The 20,224-nt window shown below is 40.5% G+C and overlaps 1 protein-coding gene across 1 annotated transcript; it reads right to left on the reverse strand.

Moving 5' to 3' along the window:
* Nucleotides 1-3,094: 3,094 nt before the first annotated feature.
* Nucleotides 3,095-11,539, reverse strand: H3-3A (H3.3 histone A). Its single transcript, XM_019730908.2, has 4 exons — nucleotides 11,409-11,539; nucleotides 9,748-9,898; nucleotides 8,162-8,315; nucleotides 3,095-3,744 (listed from the first exon to the last, which is right to left on the reverse strand). Exons 2-4 carry the CDS (start codon nucleotides 9,873-9,875, stop codon nucleotides 3,616-3,618), a joined length of 411 nt encoding a protein of 136 aa, XP_019586467.1. The 5' UTR covers nucleotides 9,876-9,898; nucleotides 11,409-11,539; the 3' UTR covers nucleotides 3,095-3,615.
* Between the last annotated feature and the right edge of the window lie 8,685 nt (nucleotides 11,540-20,224).

Consider the following 20,224-nt stretch of genomic DNA (forward strand, 5'->3'; position numbering starts at 1 on the left):
TCTGAAGTGGAGATAATAGCAAAGATTACCTCATAAGGTACTTGTGAGAAATCAAGGAGATAAAACTTGACTTGGCACATAGCTAGTGCTCAAAAAATCCTTCCTGCTGTTACAAAAGGTTGGTTAACTTTTTGTTGGAGCCCTGAGGTCAGACACTGCTCCCCTTCAGCTACCACTGTTAGGGTTGGGGTTGTTAGTGGACATAGATAATATTTCTTATATTACATTTTTATGTGTTGATCTTATAAGAAGCAAATAGTTTCATTATAAATTTTAACTAGTTATTGGTAGAGCATAGAAACATATATATTATATATATTTTACATATAATTATATTTTTATTGGGGAACAGTGTTTTTCCAGGACCCATCAGATCCATGTCAAATTGTTTTCAATCTAGTTGTGGAGGGCGCAGCTCAGCTCCAAGTCAAGTTGTTGTTTTCAATCTAGTTGAGGGTGCCGCTCACTGGCCCATGTGGGAATCAAACTGGCAACCTTGGTGTTATGAGCACAGCGCTCAAACCACTGACCCAACCGGCCTCCCGAAACTATTATATTTTATAACCTGCCATCGTATTGAGATCTCACTAAAACCAATAATTTTGTGATTGAGACGGGATTTCAAGATAAATATTATTTAATAACAATTTTATAACAAAACTAGCAGTGAATATTTATTGACCATTTACTATGTGTCAGGAACAGTTTCAAGTATTTGACATGTTTTAATTCAAATTCCTTACAACACAGACATATAAAATATACATTCTATTACTAACATTCTATCTTTCCCATCTTATAGGGGAAAAAAGCCTCCTGAGCTCCCACTTTCCTCTTCAGTTACTGTACATTTCTCTCCATTTAAAGCAAAACTGGAGTTACCTATATAATCTGGCTGTCTGCAATTCCTTCCCTCCAATTCTTTGTAAAAGCAAACAAATCGGTTACCCTATATGAAGGTCATAGAAGCTTAATTTTAAAATCTGAAGGAAAGAAGGAACACTCATTCTAGCTCCAATTCAAGAGATTTTGACGCAGGTTTACTATGTACCAGCACAGCGGCTACAGTGGAAAACATAGCAACCCCTTGTAGCACATTCTAGTGGGGGTAGAATCAATAAAAAAGTAAACAGTTTTAGATTTTCATAAACACCAAGGAAATAAAGCCAAGGGATGTGACAAAGGGTAAGTGGGCAGAGGGTTTGGCTACAGTTTAGTAGGTAATGCAGTGGTGGAAAGAGGAAAGCTTGGCAGGGCCAGATCACATACTGTCAGCCTCGTGAGCCAGTGTTCAGATATTATTCACTGCGCAGTGAAGCCACTAGATATTTTAAAGTGGGGAAATAACCTTAAATGATTCATGTTTTAGAAGCATTTCTCGAAGGGGGGGCGGGTGCTGTGTGAAGAGTTCACAGGGAGTTAAGAGTGGATGGATGCGGACCGGTCTGTTATTCCAATAGTCCCGATTTGAGCCACTAGCAGCTTGGGGTAGGGTGGTAGAAGTGGTAAGTGGAAATTTTTTAATGCACTTTTGGAGGAAGAGTCAACAAGATTTAACGGAGCTGAGGGAAGAGAAATTAAAGGGAGTAAACCTGGAGAGGTGGTGAGCAGCATGTTTTCAAATGCAGACGGCTTTCTTGTGATTTCTATGTCTATCATTCTCAACTCTCCCTCCCCCGCTAAATTACTGTCAAGACCCTCCTTCACTTCTAGCACCCCCAGCAAAATTAATTGCTCTAATTTATTTATATATACCAATACTGAGAGCACGGGAATGAGCAAGGCCCTGGATTTAATCTACTGGGGAACAAATTCCAACTCAATTTATTGTGTGACCTCAGGCAAGTTTCTTCACCTATGCAATGGTATAGAATAGTACCCACTTCATAGGGTTGTTGAGAATTCAATTTGAGTTGGAGCACCTTTACATTTTCAGCATCTAGCAGATCCTCAATATATTCACATTTGCAAAATTGATTTCCTCTGATTCTACGCTGCAAAGATCAGAAGGGCAAGCTTGGACATCATCCAAGCAAAATTTAAGACTCTTAAGAACTCAAAAGGATGGTATCTTTTTCTTAGTAATTGGTACACAAGATTCTAGCAGGTAACAATTTTCCAGACTGGAAACACCCATTTCCTGTTATTTTCACGAATAGGACTCCCATGTGTTCCTTGCAACGCAGAAAACTGGACTTAACAGGGTACATTCGGCAACAATTACCTTTTAGTAGCTTACATTGCAATGAATAAACTAGAGGCTCTCGTCAATACTCCAATAATTAATGCCTGCCTGTAGAAGCATATGTGAAAGGATCCCACTAAAAACTAGGATCTCATGTTAAAGGCTCTAAAAATGATTCCATAATCCTCACTTTTATGACCTACAATCGAAAGTGAAATTACTGCTAAAAAGGAGCTTAAGAGCAACTAAGAACGTAAGCCCAGGGTTATACCTTATTGACATGAGCTCGTTCTTGGTTTGTTGATGTATTTCACTTCACTTTCAGGGGAGCTTCTCAAATGTAACTAGTGTCAGCACATTAAGGAGGCGTTCTAGGTCTTAAAAGGTTCATTATCCATTAATCATTCCAAGGGTAAATAAAATAGTTGCTAATTATTAACTATTAGTGCTTGATTAGTAACTTCAGACTTAATATAGCATCTTAAAATAGCTAGATCTCCAATGTACTCATTTTTGAGCTGAGCACTTAGTTATGTTTGCACTTAAATTGCCATTAAACACAAAGTTTGATAGTGTAGTATGTTTATAAATGTACTTTCACTGCTTTAGATTTAACTATTGCCAAGTGATCGTTGGCTAGCTAGGTTTGGGAATTACTGGTTTAGAACACAATATATCCCGAGTTAAGATCTGGTTTTGGCAAATATTTACTTTCTACAAATTCTTAAACATTAGGAGGAAACCCAGTAGCTTGTTTTCTTCTGATACAAGGCATATACCTTCCCCATCTCTCAAGTCTTATGTTTCAGATAATAGTGACAAAACACTTGATAACTAAAATTTTGAATATGAACATTGCAAGTGAATTAACTAGATGGGTAAGCTGATAATAAAGACCAAAAGCAGGTATAAGTTTAATGTATTTTAATAGCAAACTTACAGGAACAGCACAGAAGACAGACAACATTAAAAACATGTACTTGCATGTAGGACAACTCAGTTAGAAAAGTATAGCGAATGGATGGAATCTACTGTATGATAAAAATGCTACAAACACCATTTAGTTGCCATCAATAAGAAATTTACTTGTTTTAAAAAAATCCAAATGCTGGCATTGTCCAGAAAAATTTAACAGGTTTATTTATAATTGTTATAAAGTTGAACTGCTGAAACTTGTTCACTGAAACTTTTGACTTGCATTAATGCTTTGTCCCCGCATTTATATTAAAAATTCACACACAAATGAAAATGGAAAAACCGCCAATACCTGATTTCTGTCCCCTATTTTTCCACTTGCAATCATATACTTAGGTACCTTTTGACCCCATGGAAAAAAAAATAACTAACATTCAGAACTACCAATAACAGGAAGAAGAGAATTTTTTTTTTTTTTTTTTAAAGAATGAAATGTTTCCCATCATAGTGGATTCTTAAGCACGTTCTCCACGTATGCGGCGTGCTAGCTGGATGTCTTTTGGCATAATTGTTACACGTTTGGCATGGATAGCACACAGGTTGGTATCTTCAAAAAGGCCAACCAGATAGGCCTCACTTGCCTCCTACAACAGGAATAAAGAAAAAATATTAATGGTATTACCAACAGTTAAGGTACATCTGTATCAGTTAAACAAAGTTTTTGAACCCTTTAAAAAACCTACTGATTAAGACGTTTACTATTTTATCAAATGCTTACATTTTAAAACCTGTGAGACAAAGCTCAAAGGCAGCTTATGAAAAGTGCAAAGCTCAAGGATGTAAATCTTTATCAAATTACACAAGTCAAATTATTTCATTACTAAGAAAGTTTAATATTTCTAATGTTAATATGTGCTTTCTAGTAAACTGAAATGTCTTCAGGAAAGCAAGAAACCCAATTTAGACTGTAATATTCTCATCCTTACGAAGATAAGCGGAATCATATATCCAATCCAAAGTAATACTCCCTCTCCCCCCCCCCAGTGTCTCTTCTGAATCCTACTCAACTCTGAGATATCTGTGTGAACCCTGTCCTGCCAAACGCCACACAGGTGACAACTGGTTTCCAGCGTATGGTCCTCGTCCACCCTTTTACACCTGTTTTATCACAAGTACTATAGGTTCCAGAACACACCAGATTAGTGTCTTATTTACATACTCTGACTTAACTTGCCTAGGAGATATACACCCCCCCATTCTCTTCCTCCATGTACTCCGATCTGTAATGGCATTTGCTATCCTCTAGTTGTTAATATTGATCCACCTGGTTTTTCCTATTACACTATAGGATTCTTTGAAGGCATCTACTTATCCCTACTAGCACTCAAAAATCGCTAGCTGTATGAATCATCCATTGACACTGGGCATATAAAGAGGAAAAAGGGGGACTTCTACTTATAATTAACTCTTAACTCAAATTGTTAATACATCTTCCAGTTGTCTGAAGAGTTGAAGAATCCTTTAGTTTAAGTGAAAACCTCTGTCTGCTCATTTTGACATGAAGAAACGTGTTGTTTTACCAGTCATCAGCCCAACTGCTTTAGTGGGTTAGGACCATTAAGTCAGTGGTTATTTGGTCATCTCTCCTTATCTTTAAGGAACGTATTTCTCTGTCCAAGATATATTTAGAAAAAAAAACAACATTTTTATAGTTGCCATTTTCGTCCTAATTAAAAAAATTATTCCCACTTTGTAATCTTTAGGTAATAAAACTAAAAAGAAACATAAAAATATTCGAGCAATTCAAGCCCTGTACTACATAATACACAAGACATACTGATGGAAATAGCCAAATTTTTTTACAAACATTTTGACTATGCAATAAAACTATTAACTATTGAGATTACATACATACATTTATTTATTTAAAGGAGGGCACAGCTCACAGTGGCCCATGCAGGGATCAAACTAGCAACGTTGGTGTTATTAGCACCACGCTCTAACCAACTGAGCTAACTGGCCACCCCCGGATTCTACTTTTAAAAGCATCTATAAAGCAACAATTCAAACAGTTTACATTATTTCATGTTATGAAAAAAATGACTCCTTCACATTTAAAACCAAGCAATCCCCTCGCCCCTGGTTCCCAGGTGCAGGTCACCTTGAACTCCTCCTTCCTTGGCACTCACTGGCCTTTTACACCAGCCATATTTTAATGTCTTTAAGTTCCTTAATAGAGATTTCATTTTATCCTCACAAAGCTTTGCTCAAGTAGATGTTCAATAAATATTTGCTGGTTCATTTTTTTTTTTCTCACCTTAATTTAAATTTGTATCTTTTCTATACAATGAGTCCCTCGTATCATATCTCTTGCAAAGAATGTATTAACAGGAAAAGTCCTTAGTAGTCAGGGATTCATTCTTGGGATACTCGAGAAATGGGTAAAAAGTTTGGAAAACGTGGCATACTGTAGCCTCCTCTTGGGAGTTCACATGGTACATTAAATAACTATCCCTCAGGAAAGAAACTAACTTCGTTTCACTCATCTCAGGATTATGCAAGTCTAGACTGCTTTCCCAAAATGCAGCACTATAAGCTGCTATATGGACAAGCCAACAGGACCTGTGATTCTGAGACCATTTATTTAGGAGTGGTATGACTTATAAGCTCCCCCGGTACTAGTCAGGCGTGCCATACAGCAGCTGGGGCTCTCACTGCTGTCTTAGAACCTGGTTATCAGTATTACAGGGTTTTGTCTGGTCAATTCCGGGAGAAAATTCAGTACTTACAGAGGATTTGACCACAACCTACATATTTCCAATTCTACGACCAATGTCCTGAAGTCTCCTAAACATTAAGGCTATAATGGAATTAAAGACTCATGTTAATTTATAGCCCCATGAATATAATTTTGAGATAATGGCAAAAGAAAAAAATATCTTACAAGTTTAAGGAAACATTAATTTACAACATTTTGAATATATCCAATGTCTGACTCTTCCACCATTTCAAAACAATCATTTTTAACTCAAAAATACCTTAGTTCAAACTCTCAAAAAAAAAAAAAAAAAAAAAGGGCTAAGTTTTAAGTTAGTCAATTCTTGATTATCTACGGCAAACCTAAACTAACTTCTCTATCCCCCTCACTGGACTACCTCCCCCCTCCTCATTTAGTTGTAAATTGTGTAATTCCAAAGCCCAAAATAGTGACTTTTTGAATTCAACTGCTCTCTTCTATTACTCCATTTCCATTAGCAAATTCTCCATCTCTGTATCTTTAAAAGGACTGAAGTGTATGTACAAAAAAAAGAAAATGCAAACCAAAAATGTGTAACAAAGATTACTCTTTCCAATGAAGGTAAGAGCTATCTAATGCTAGAGAACCGTGCATGTAGAGGCAAACATTTTGCTCAAAACCAATACAACCATACTTACCAATGAATATAAAATACATACCTTAACAGCAACAATAGAAATTTACACATGAATTTAAAAAGACAATAGTCTTTTACACAGATGTAGTAATCTCAATGTACAAGGCTATATACTGACATTTAAATGCAGTAACAATGGAAGTTTACACATGAATTTTAAAACGACAATAGCCTTACACAGATTATTTAACAACCTCAATTTACAAGGCTGTCACTGAAAATTAAGCTAAAAAATGTTGGATTTTCAAGTATAATATGTTAAAGCACAGTTCTGCTAATTTTAACTAGAAAACAAAATTAGTAGCTTTGTATCAAGGTTAAGACTCCTAGTAACATTTCTGTATTTAAACTATGATTTGCAATTACAGTAATAAAATAGGATCTGAAGATAGTCAGTGATTAAAACAGAAAATAAAGTATGAAGTAACGGCGCTGTTAAAGATTTTTAGTATTTTGAAATTTCAGTTCATTGAGAATTTAATGGATGCCCACTCCTGGAATCCACCAATGAAATGAAGTTCAGGCTAGCCATAGAAACAGCTCAACCAATTACACTTCAGTATAGAAGCCACCTATCAAATCCTTCTCTTATAAAGTAAAAGCTTGGCACAGCAACAGCAGCCTTGAAAACCACCCAATGGAGTGTATGCAGATTCTAGACCTTCCCCCCAAAGAGATTCTGATTCAGGCCTGTGGTGGTACCCAGCAATCTGCATTTTAATCACCACCAACCCCATGCTCTGATGAAAGTAGTTTTACCATATTTTGAGATACACTGATCCAAAAAATGCCAACACACAATATAAAATAGGTTATTTAAGTGACTGATGTTCATTATTCACACATCTAATCAAATTATCTTAACTGTAGACATTTCAAGTTTTATTCTTGGCATAATCCACAAATATTTCAAATACATAACCACCCCTAAACAGTATTCCTCAAAGTTCTGACACCCTGAAGTCAAGATTAAATCCATTAAATTCCCACTTAAGTGGAAACCCCACCCCATTTAGCAAAGGACAAGTCTTCGTCTTCAAATCCCTGGCATCATCTTTAAGCACAGCCTTCCTCCCCATTGCCAATCCAACCCTAAGTACCACTCCCTGCTTCTTCTACCTCATCGCACAATTCTTGCATGTTGCCTGTTCCTATCCTAGCCATTATGCTCCCCCTTGCATCTGCCTCTTCAGTTCCAGGAAGACATTTATTCTTAACATTCCATTTACATCAGTCACTGTTTGAATCTGATTACCAGTATAGACCTTTTGTCTCATGTTTTCTTAATGTCCTGCAGCACTCATAAGCCAAACCAAAGGGTGCCTTTCCCTCTTAAACATTGTTTTTAGTGCAATGCTTAAAAATTTTAAATGGTATAATGGAATGCACACTAGGCTTTGAGTCAAATGGTTTCAAATTATGATTCTGTGATCCAAATGGGTTCAAATTACATGTTCTGTTATGACCTTGAGCAACCTACCCTTTCTGACATCGCAACAATGAAATAAAGATACCACCTACCTCTCAGACTTGTAATTAAGTTATATAAGCACACGCAAAGATTTAGAAGTGTTCTCTGTATATAGCAGGATCCTTAACTCTAGAGCCTCCCCACACGCCATTTTACCTGCAAAGCACCAATAGCTGCACTCTGAAAGCGCAGATCTGTTTTGAAGTCCTGAGCAATTTCTCGCACCAGACGCTGGAAGGGAAGTTTGCGAATCAGAAGTTCAGTGGACTTCTGATAACGTCTAATTTCACGGAGTGCCACGGTACCAGGCCTTAAAAAAAAAAATAATAATAATAAGGAAATGGTTACAAATACATTTTTTAAAAACCCCGTAAAAGGATAAGTGGTCACCTTTAAAGAAATGCAGTTATTTTCCAAAAAATAAACCACCCAACTTTTCTTCAGCTTTCAATTTATAACCTGAATATTCAATTATATTAAGAATAACATCGTATCTTTAAAAACCATACTAGATTCCTGTCAGGGAGTTTATCAAAGTACCATTTATTTTATTCATCTTTAACATATATTATCACTAAGTTATGTTATAATTACAGCTTGTGAAAGTATTAGGTCACTAATAAAGAAGTCTAAATTGTTCACTCTTCTTAGTTTGGCCTCTCCTTCCCACCTGCACCCTCAATTCTTCTGTAAGACCTCCAACACAACCCAATAAACTTTGTTTAAAAATACATTTGTGAGCTCTCCCTGCCATATGAAGACACAGTGTGACCATCTGCAAACAGGGGCGAAAGCCCTCACCAAGAACCCAACCTTGGTCTTACACTTCTCAGCCTCCAAAACTGTGAGAAATAAATGCCTGTTGTTCAAGCCAAAAAAACATTCAAATAAAATAAAAATACACTTGTAGTATTTAAGCTTGATTTCCCAGAATACTTTTACTTTGCCCATCTCTCATGAATGATTAAATGTGAACACTCTTGATTGTGCAGTGTATGTTCCATATGGAAGATATTTTTTTACCAAAGAATTGTCAGCAAATTTACTTCAAACATACATAAAAGCTGCAAAACTGTTATTATTCAGAGCATATGTGGTCAGTATGGCTCAAATAAACTCAAAAAAAAAAAAAAAAAAAAAAGAAAGAAAAAAGAAATTTACCTCAATTCTGACTTATTTCTTCCACTGTATGAGCTTTTATTTTAGGTTAACAGTAAAATCATTTGCAGAGGCTAAGTATGTACAACTTCTGCCCTCTAATGGCAAATGCCCTTAATAACACTGCTCAGGGTAGTTGAAAACCAAATGAGCTAATAGGAAATAAACCAATTCAAGTAAATGAGAGATGGGAACTTTACTGAAACAAAACACCCCCAATCTTGATTAAATTATTATTTTGCCTAAAGCAAGAGTATCCTCAAAATGTATTTAGAAATAACACTATTATTTAAAAACCGTATTAACAGCTAAATAAAATGTCAATCCCACCAACGTTATTAGTGATGTAAGAAGTCTCCTTTAGGCTCTGGGCAAGATTATGACTTCAAAATTATACATGTTCCTAACAAAACCGAACTAAAATTTACATAAATTTTCAAGTATTAGTAAATATTCAAAAAAGGAAAAACACCAGTTTCCCTAAAGTAAAAAGTTTTCTTATTATACATCTTTTTGTTAGAGTATATGGACACTGCTGCGGGAGGGACTTTGTCCCAGTATTTTCCTCTTCGTATTTTTAATACCTGTAACGATGCGGTTTCTTCACCCCTCCAGTAGAGGGCGCACTCTTGCGAGCGGCTTTTGTAGCCAGTTGCTTCCTGGGTGCTTTACCACCGGTAGATTTGCGGGCAGTCTGCTTTGTACGAGCCATGGTATAGAGACCTCCTTACTTACCTACCAGCACCAAAAAAACAAAAATCACCACATGCAACTACCAAACATACAAGTTTCCCTGTCACCCCCCCAATCTAGAAATATGATCAGTATAAAAAAAATGTCCGTAATGTTATATAATTTGAAAGGGTGCCGATTACGATTACCACCCAAATATGACTTCTTGAAACAAACTGTAGTACTAGAAAATTGTTAGCATTAAACACCAATCATCTCTCAAAATGCCAAATCGTAGACACACGGCAAAACAAAACAAACAAAAAAAACGCGACAGCCTTTGCTTCAATTTCTTTAATTAAAGCAAAAATTAGAAATGTCCGTAAACATTCGACCCATAAAAGTTAAAAAAACGAAGCCACAAACCACAGAAAGGTCGAGTCAAATTACAGCAAAAAGGTTTTAGCAGCCCCCCCCGCCGCAGCCCCCCCCCCGCGTCTGGTAGTTGATAAATTGCTGTAAATATCTGAAAACATTCCTGCTTTTGCATCTCTACAGTTATGTTGGAAAAAAGGCGTCTCGAAAAACAAGAGAGGAACAACAGCTACCACCAGCGAGCATTCTACAAAGCACTGTCCTCGAGGCAGTCTAACCAGCCTTCGCAATGGAATAAAAAAAGTGCCCCGCACCCAGGCTTTAATTAACGCACCGGCCAACCGGTCCACCCAAAGCACCACATAAACTTTTGGTTTCGCCTCCTCCGGCCCCTCTGCTTAGGGTCCCCCAGCCTCCCGCCTCGCTCCCAGCGTCTCGCGCAGGCACAAACTCGGCTTCCAGACCAGAACAAAATGGAAACAATCGCAAAACGTATCCGATTCCCTTCCAAAGAGACAAAACACCAAAACGCTCGAAAATACCCCATCCCCTGCCACGTGCCGCCCTCCAAAATGCAAAAGTTTTTTTGCATTTCAGATGCATCAAGTTTCCGCTTCTCCAAAAAAGGAGAGAAAAAAAATGCCCCTCTTTAAATTTTTTTCCTCCTTTTCTGAAATGGGGAAGAGAGAAACGGGGGAAAAAATATGGTCGGTGACCAGAGAAGAGAGACAAGATGGTGAAGCTTAGCAACAACTGTGGGGAGGAAGCAAAAAGCGAGTTACCCCAGGGTCGGAAGCGGCGGCGATTTCCACCCTTTTCCCGCCTGAAAACTGGGGCCCGGGGCCCGGAGGCGGTAGTTAAGAGGCCCGCGCGGGTCGTGGTGAAGGTCTGGGGTCCCGGGAAGGGGCGACGGGCGGGATTTCACCGAAGAAAGAGGAGCCAGGGGCGCGGGGAGGAGGGAAAACAGGCTCGGCGCCGCGGTGGTTGCTGCTGTTGGGCTGAGGCGGCGAGAGACGGGGGAGCCGCCACCGCCTGAGGGGAGAGGGAAACTCGCTCCTCACCTCTATTTCTGGGCCAAAAAGTTTGTGGGCCAAGCCGGAGGGGCTGGGGGTCCCCTCCCCACACCGCCGGGGCCCGGCTCGGGGTTGACGGCAAGCGGGGCTCGGAGCCGGGTAAGCGGGCAGGCGGGGAAACTTACCCCCCTTCTCCTTCGGCTGGAGCTCGGCGAGCTAGAGGCGGCGCTGGCGTTAGAGAGCGACGGCGGCGCGGCGGCGGCTGCGAACACAATTGAAAGATGGCTGACACCGAGGCTATCCCCCAACACACGCCGCCCCGCCCCCGCGCCGCGCGCCAACCAATCACACACAATGGAGGGAAGGCTCGGCTCCGCCCCCGCGCCCCCGCTCGTGCCCCGCCCCCGCCCCTCCCCCCGCGCTCCAGTTCGCTGGCGCGCGCTCGCCCCTCCCCCGCGCACCGCCCGCTTCCTCCTCCCGCAGCCTCGCGCGGTGTGTGTACAAACACAAAAGACATGCAGAGGGGCCGCCGGCTCCTGCCGAGACTGCCGGCCGCCCCCGTTTTACCTCCCGCTCCGGGGCCCCGCACTCCCACCCCACTCCGTGAGCACACGTCATCGAACTCTCGAAGCCCGGGTTTGGGGCGCCTAGGGGGAAGTGGGGAGGAGGGGCGGGCGGGAGGAGGCGCGGCGGGTGAACGCCTGGTTTGCGGGCGTCTGGAGTCGCGGCGGAGAAGGGGGGAGGGGGCGCCCCCGCTGGGTCTCCGGCTCCCGCTCCCGCTCGGGCCCTGACGCGCGCCCCCGAGGCGCCGTGGACCGCGAGGGAGCGGGTGGGAGGACGCGGCGGGCCCGGTCGCCGCGCCCCAGTTGAAAACACTCCCCAACAGGAAGCTTGCAAATAGAAGCCAGGCGTCCCGTGTCCACTTTCGGATTGGGCTGCTCTAGCAGCTGGCGGGGCGGACAGCCCTCTGCCCGCTTTTGCTCCGGGCCAGGTGCGGCCGGTCCTCCCGCTGACAACTTTATCAGCTCAGGCACCGGGTCCGGCCCAGGCGGGCCGCCGGCGGTGGCCTGCGGGCCGTGCAGCGGCTAGTCCGCACGGGATCGGCCACCGGGGACGCCCAGCCCCTCGCAGGTGGCGTTTTCAAGGCTGAGGGGACGGGGTTCGCCTTCTTCCTGGGCCGGATGTCTGATGCAAAATGGCTGTATTTTGTGAGCCTCTAAAATAATGTGTAGAATACACAGCTAACTGCACCAGGGCCCGACTACCAGTCCGGGCAGCTTGTCCTAACAGCCAGTTGGACCTTTTCACCGTGTCAGTGTTCGGTAGAATTGCCACCTCAGGGTAGTCAAATGTCAGCAGCTTCTGCATAGTTTAAATGTGGCGGAAAACGGCAGAAATAAACGTGGTATGGGAATTGTTACGTTTACCCATTTTCCAGTTCTCAGTATCAGGAACCAGACTTAAGTTGTCCACGGTATCAGTTCACTGGCGTAGAATATCTGAACCATCCCCAAATGGTATTGACAACAGTGTGTGAAGGTTTTCAGGGCAAGTGTCATGCAGCCATCCCATAGGATAGTGAAGGAGATACATTTCATAGATGAAGGGCACTATTATTTGTAATCTGAAGATCTTAGAAAGCATCTTAGTCATAAAACGGATATATGGAAATCAGATATGAGGGAGGGAATAGATTTGTCCAAGGTCACTTAAGTGAGGAACAGACCCAGGAGAAACAAACAGAAAAATCCAGGCCTCCTGTTTCATTATTATTTAATGAATGTTAAGTGTCCGCGGTTGCTGTGCAGAGCACATGCAGTCTGCCAGCCTGTTCTAACAGCACATATGCAGAAAAGCCAAGGCTGAGCTGCCAGCGAAGAGTTGCCACAATTTGGGCCAAAAAGAGTTTTTTGTTTTGCTTGCTTTTTGTTTTGTTTTCAGGAAACCAAAATATTTGTTGTTGCGTTTATCCAGGAAGGCTGTTCCCCATCAATTAAATTCATCATATCTTCGGGAAATGTTAAATGACATGGGTAATGTTCTCTTTCTGTGCTAGATTTTGCCATAGCTCCTTTTTATTTTTTTGGCTTAAAAAATATATCTGAGGACGGGAAAGACTATTTGAGGTGAAATAGTTCTGATCTTGGATTATCTGAATCAACTCAGCTGTCCATTTATCAAACGGAAGTCATATTTATCTGTGTGGAGATCAGCCTGAAATTTTCTAGTTGTAAGATCCAGCGCATAAGCCCCTGGGTAAGTGTCTGGTTATCTGTCTAGTGGCTTCAGGAAGTTCTCTCACTGAGTGAATATTTACCGAGTGCCAGCTATGTTCTAGGCACAGTTCTGGGTGCTGGGAATAAAGCAGTGAACAACACAAGCAATGCTCCGGCCCCCATGGCTTAGGATCTCTGGAAGCATTGCTTTGCAGAAGGAAGAAGCACTTGGAGGTGGGGAAGGAACGGAGGTCCTTTGGAGCCCTTTGAGTGGCAAAAACTGTAGCTAAGGGGGACAGAGGATTTTAGAATTCAATGATGGGGAGAGGAGAGGTGCCAGCGCAGAAAGGAATTCTGAAGGGACACCAGGATCAGTTCTGAGTTGGCTCTACTTCTAGAACTCTTGGGCTAATGCCTCAAAATTTGGAGTTTAGTCAACTGTAATTGAAAAATTTAAAAAGGGGAGGAAAGGTGAAGGGGAATAAGAGGTTCACATTTCAAGGTATGGGGATGTCACAAGTCATAGGGATGTAATGTACAGCACAGGGAATATAGTCTAATATTGTGATAGCGTGGTAAGGTGTCAGATGGTTGCTGGATTTATCATGATCACTTCTTTAGGTATATAAATGTTGAATAACTATAGTGTACACCTGAAACTACTATTGTATGCTAGTTATATTTTAATAAAAACCTTTAAAAAATAAAAACATAAAACATGAAAAAAATGGAGTTTTAAAAAAATGGAAAGGATGGGAGCAAAAGCTTTTAAGTCAAAACATTTTCCCTAGAATAGAATGCTTATGGTCACTAATTTCGATTTTTCTATAAGTAAAATTAAAAAAAAAAAGGAAAGGATTTTAAAAGCCCTGTTATTATGTCATATCTGCCTGGCTTCTGAATCTGTCAAATGCAAAGTTTACTGCATTACATGATTGCTGTTTCTGGACACTAGTGTTATCCCCATGCCCACTGTCACATCACGCTTTTTATCACATTGATTTAAATGTATGCTATTTGTTTACTTGTTTATTATCTGTCTCTTCCCCAAAGGATGTACAGTCTAGCACAGTAGTGGCCTTATCTGTTTCTTTCCTCTAGTCTTACCCTGCCACCCCCACCGTATCCCCAGTTTGGGGCCTTTCCCAACTTGCTGTACCTCCTTATTAGGTGATCTCATCCAGTTCCATGGAAATTGTCAAAGATACGACAGAAGTAGAATAATAGAATGAACCCCCATGTACCCATCACCTAGCTTCAAAATGATCTACTCATGACCAGTGTTTTATACCCCTGCTGACACCCCCTACCTTCCCCTCTTGAAGTATTTTGAAGCAAATCCCAGACTTGTTACATCATTTCATCTGTAGATATTTGAGTATGTATCATAGAAACCAAATAAATGGTCGAAATGCCTATTAAATCTCTTATTATCTATAGATTCTCTCTTTCTGTTTGCACTTCTTTGTTAAAAACATGTATCCTGAAGTTTTGGATCTCAGTTTTCTCTGCAACACCATCCCTCCTTCAGTCTTGCCCAGTAAATAGCATTATGATTTACCCAATTGCTCAAACCAAAAAGTGCAGGCATCCTCCTTAAGCCTCCCTTTATTTTACCCCCATAGTCCTATTGGTCCTACCTCTGAAAAGCATCTCAGAATGACCTACTCTTCTCCTCCTCACCTCTCACCTGGCCCCTACTCACTTCCTGTATGACCTCTCTCTCTCTGCACTCCGGCATCTCTGTATTCCATTCTCTACTGCAGCATGCACAGATTAGATTTATAGAATATAAATCAGATTAAGTCACACCCTAGCTTAAATCTAATCAGTGGCCTCCCGCTGCTCTTGGTTAAAATTGCCACTTGCAGGACCTGGCATGGCTCCTGCCTTCCCTCCTGGCACTTGAATGCTGTCCCTAGCTTTTTGCAAACTGGCTCACTCATCTTCTAAGGCAACATTTCCCACTTTCCCATGTCTGTTTTATAGAAAATGATCAGATTTATAAGGTACAAGTGGAGGGGATTTGAAGCCATTCGTATGGAAAATTTCAGTATATTACATAATAACTAAGAGATGTAGTATGTTTTAAGGAAGATAGCAATATCAAACTGGTGTAAAACTCCCAAATAAAATGTTTTCAAAGGTTTTAATTAGAAACGTTGAGCTTACCTCCGTGAACATAATTTTTTATATCAGGTTTTATGCTTGAAATGGCCATATGCCATTCCTGATTAAGACTATATAATGAAGGTCTCTTCAAATCCTTGACAATCTCATTGTTAAAAACTTTGTTCACAAAAGTAGATGATAAAAATGCAAAATAATTGTTTTTAATCATTCAAAAAAGTATAATTGTTGAAGTTATGTGTTGAAATTTCTTCCCTTTCTTTCATTGACAAATGTAATCTTGAAATTTCCTGTGACTGGATTTTGAATCCAATTAAACATTTTAAAAGTCAAGTATTTAAAAATAATGATGTAGCTCATATTTGCAAAATGCACCCTGCAGCTGCCTGGGTCACCACCCAAAATGTTCTAGATACTATAGAATAGAGAGAAGTACCTGATAGGAGGACACAAATTCAGAGCCCTATTTAGCCTCTGTCCTCAACCCCGAGTGGCTGCATTTTGGGCCAAGCACCAGGGTGCCTTGGGCACGTGGGATGGATATTCCTTGGGCTCCATGTCTGTGATGGCAATGTTCCCTGCCCTGCAGGACTAAAGCAGGAATTCAGGGGCTAGAGGGCCTCCTCGGCTGCGCTCAGCATATCACTTGGAGCAGTGAGTGGTGGGCACCACATATCTACTGTTCTCAGCACTGCAATGACACAGGTCAGGCTCCTGCTGCCCAGGCTGCACTCCAAGGAGATCCAGTGAGAACTGCTCACAACCAAGGGCCCTAGTACCTAGGGCTCAGGGGACCTATCTTCTGGCACCCCCATTGCCCAGAGAGAAGGCCATTGGGCTGCTGAGTTCTCAGCACCAATGTCACTCCTTAGAGAGCCACCCCTGAGCCCCTGTCTTCCCTGCCCTATCTCCCATATTATAGTGTCACATTTCCATGCTTATTTCCTTCAGAGCAACTCTCAAGCTGATGTTTTGTTGGTTTCTTTGCTGACTTGTGGTCTCCCCGACTTGACTGTAAACACATGTGAACAAGGACTTTGATATTTTCATACACTTTGATATTTTATACACTATACAGCTTGTGTAGGAGGGCCCTGCCCATGCCAGCCACAATAAATATTGGGCAGATGAATAAGTTAAAAGTGACCAAATTTTATAAAGTTTTATAGTCAAATGTAAGGTGTGTTTTGTTTGCAGAATATTTATGTCTGAGGAAACGTACCTCTTAGAGTTAATGAGCTATGATCTGTTTCTCAGTATTTTCATCAGTAAAAGGAAAATAAATATTTTTCACCATAGTTTTCTCATGGTGAAGTTATTTGGCTGAAATGTGCACATTGGACCAGGGCTGTCACTATGAATGTTTTATTGATTTTGAATACTCGTTAAATGATTAATGGCCTCTATTCTTTATCATTATTCCCTGCTCAACCAAGCACCCTGGGGATTGCAATTGGGCTCTCTGTGGATCCGAGATGCCCTCCTCCCATGTCCGGGAGATTTTCACATTCCCTTTGTACTCCAATAAATGGGTGTCTCGGTGAACTGGGTTAGTGGTGGCCTGCCATGAGGAAGGAGTGCCAAGAAGTTAAAGTGATTTCTGAGACCGCAAGTCCCAGAACCACGCCTTGACCCATAGGGAATTCACAATGTAAATGGCACCTGGTGAAGCTACGGGGACATTAGGCAGCCTTTGGGGCATTCCTTAGCCCCTTTCTTCAAACGCCAACATTCTGATACAATGATCTTGACACTTCTTAAGTATTAATAAACAGTGAAGAAAATCCTAGGGGAAAAAAGCCTTTACAGGGTATGCTGGCGGCTAGCTTGGTGTGAAGGAGGACAGTTCAGGTCAGTTAAACGAACACCTATCTAGTGCCCACTATCTGCTTGGTTGGCGCCGTGCATGGTACCTGCTACAAAGGCGAAAAGATAGCCTTTGCGAAGGGATAATCTCAGCACAGCTCCATGCATTCGCCAGTGGAGGCATTTCGGGGGTTCTGTGGGACCATCAAGGAAATCTCAGAGTCCAGAAGTTGTTGGGAAGGGATGAGCCCTAAGCTTTCTTTATAAGGTTTGAAAATGTTTAAGCTATTTTAATTTTTTTCTTATTACAAAGAAGGAAACAATTACAGAGAACTACAGTTGACCCATGAACACCATGGGTTTGAACTGCAAAGGTCCCCTTATATGTGGATTTCTTTCAATAAATACGTACAGTACTGTAAATGTATTTTTCTTATGAATTTCTTAATAACATTTTCTTTTCTCTAGCTTATGTTATTGTAAGAATATGCTGTATAGTACATATACAAAATATGTGTTAATCAGCTGTTTATGTTATCAATAAGGCTTCCGGTCAACAGCAGGTTATTAGTAGGAGTTAAGTTTTGGGGGAGTCAAAATTATACGTGGATTTCCGACTATAAGGGGAGTTGGCACCTTTAACCCTATGTTGTTCAAGGGTCACTGTATTTCTAACACTTTGAGTTCGTGTTTTTATATCTTTTGACTTCTTTCAAATATGTGATATTCATATATCAATATGCGTAATTGTGATATCCATATACAAACTTTTCTTTTGGTGTTTTTTACAAAAAATAGGAATTTACATAAGCCTTGAAGGATAAGTAGGACTAGATCAGGTGAAGAAGAGGTGGAAGGGTGTCCCAAATAGAGGGAACAGCATGAGCAAAGGTACAGAGGCAAGCATATTCATAAAACCAGGGTGCATATATCAAGGCAGGAAATCTCAGGGGAGGAAGCTGGAGAATGACCTGGGACTTGGTCCTTGGTCCTAGACAACCTTGTCTGTCATGCTAAGGCACATGGGCTGTGGGGAGGGGACGGAGGAAAGAGACATGATCAGATTTTCTTGTATGACTATCACATTGGCATCAGGGTGGGTAGAGATTTTGAGAGGGTGTAAGAATGAAGGCAAAGAATTTGTGACAACATGGATGGACCTTGAGGGCATTATGCTAAGTGAAGTAAGTCAGACAGAGACAGACAAATACTGTATGATCCATTTTTATGTGGAATTGAAGAAAACCCCCAAAACACAAAAACCAAAAACAAAACGAAGCTCAAGCTCATTGATACAGGGAACAGATTGATGGTTGCCAGAGGCGGAAGTGAGGGGGCTATTGGGAGGTGGGTGAAATGGGTGAAGAGAATCAAAAAGTACAAACTTCCAGTTATATTATAAAATAAAAAAGTCATAGAGGCGTAATGTACAGCATGGTGACTATATTGCATATTTGAAAGGGAATATTGCATATTGATCTAAGGGAGTAGATCTTAAAAGTTGTCATCACGAGAATAAGTAATTTTGTAACTATACTTGGTGATGGATATTAACTAGACTTGTGATCATTTTGCAATATATGCAAATATCAAATCATTATGTTGTACACCTGAAACTAATATAATGTTATATGTCAATTATATCTCAACTAAAAAATATTTTTCTCCATTCAACAAGTATAATTGAAGATCTTATGTGACAGAGACTAAAAAGCAAAACAAACAAAAAAAAAGAAAGACTGAAGGCAAAGCAACTTGTGAGGAGACCACACGAGTTTTTTACACTTAAAGATGTGGTCAACTTTACCTCCGTAGTTAATCCAAGAGGATTTTAGCTCTTTAGCAAAGATAGTTTAATAGTTGGATTATATCAAATTCCAAAGGACTTAAACATCTCTGCTTATCCAGTGCTTTCATCTGGTGGACCCTCATAATGATAATAGCAGTAGTCATAATATAATCATTATAATAATATAGCCAATATTTATTATGCTTTTATGCTATGCCAGGCACTACACTGAGTGTTAGATATGTTTTCTCAAGTAATAATAAGTATACATATTCTGTCGCATTTACAGATAAGGAGAGCGGCTGAGGAAGGCCAGGCTGACATGGGGCAGGTGTCGGGGTCCATGCCCTATCTCTGCTTTGGAGCCTGTGCTCTGCTGCCTACATGATTGGCAAATTTTCTTTGACTAAGATTAGTCATAGTTATCTGAAATTTACCTTAACAATCTTTAAAATGGCCACATTTGATAATATGTTTACCTACTAAGAGTTGGTCAAATTTTCTAGAGTGTCATATAAATATGACATAAATAAGAACCTCCGATAACTTGCCAAAATCTAGAATGTAAATCATAGTACTCAATATGAAAAACTGCACCCCCATGTTTATTGCAGCATTATCTACAATAGCCAAGAAGTGGAAGTAACCAAAATGTCTAGTGATGGCTGAGTGGATAAAGAAGTAGTGGTACATATTCACAATGGAATATTAGCCATAAAAAAGAATGAAATCTTGCCTTTTGCGACAACATGGATGGACCTAGAGGGTATTATGCTAAGTAAAATAAGACAGAGGGCAACTACCATATATGATCTCTTATATGTGGATTCTAAAAAACAGAACAAATGAACAAATAAGACAGAAACAGATTCTAGATACAGAGAACAAACTGATGGCTGCCAGAGGGAAGGGGTGAAGGCGTGGGCAAAAAAGGTGAAGGGGAATAATAGGTACAAACTGCCAGTTATAAATCAGTCACAGGGATGTAATGTACAGCGCAGGGAATGCAGTCAATGATGAAATAACTTTGTATGCTCACAGATGGTTACTAGACTTATCA

This window comes from Rhinolophus sinicus, linkage group LG12 (genome assembly GCF_036562045.2).
Source record: "Rhinolophus sinicus isolate RSC01 linkage group LG12, ASM3656204v1, whole genome shotgun sequence".
Taxonomy (NCBI): Eukaryota; Metazoa; Chordata; class Mammalia; order Chiroptera; family Rhinolophidae; genus Rhinolophus; species Rhinolophus sinicus.

Bases quoted from the DNA above. Each gene is read 5' to 3' on its own strand.
- H3-3A (XM_019730908.2), bottom strand. From the start codon at position 9,875: ATGGCTCGTACAAAGCAGACTGCCCGCAAATCTACCGGTGGTAAAGCA. The intron at 8,316-9,747 runs GTATTAAAAATA...TTTTTTTTTAAG, and splicing joins AAGAAACCGCATCGTTACAG to GCCTGGTACCGTGGCACTCC. The intron at 3,745-8,161 runs GTAAAATGGCGT...TTCCTGTTGTAG, and splicing joins CAGCTATTGGTGCTTTGCAG to GAGGCAAGTGAGGCCTATCT.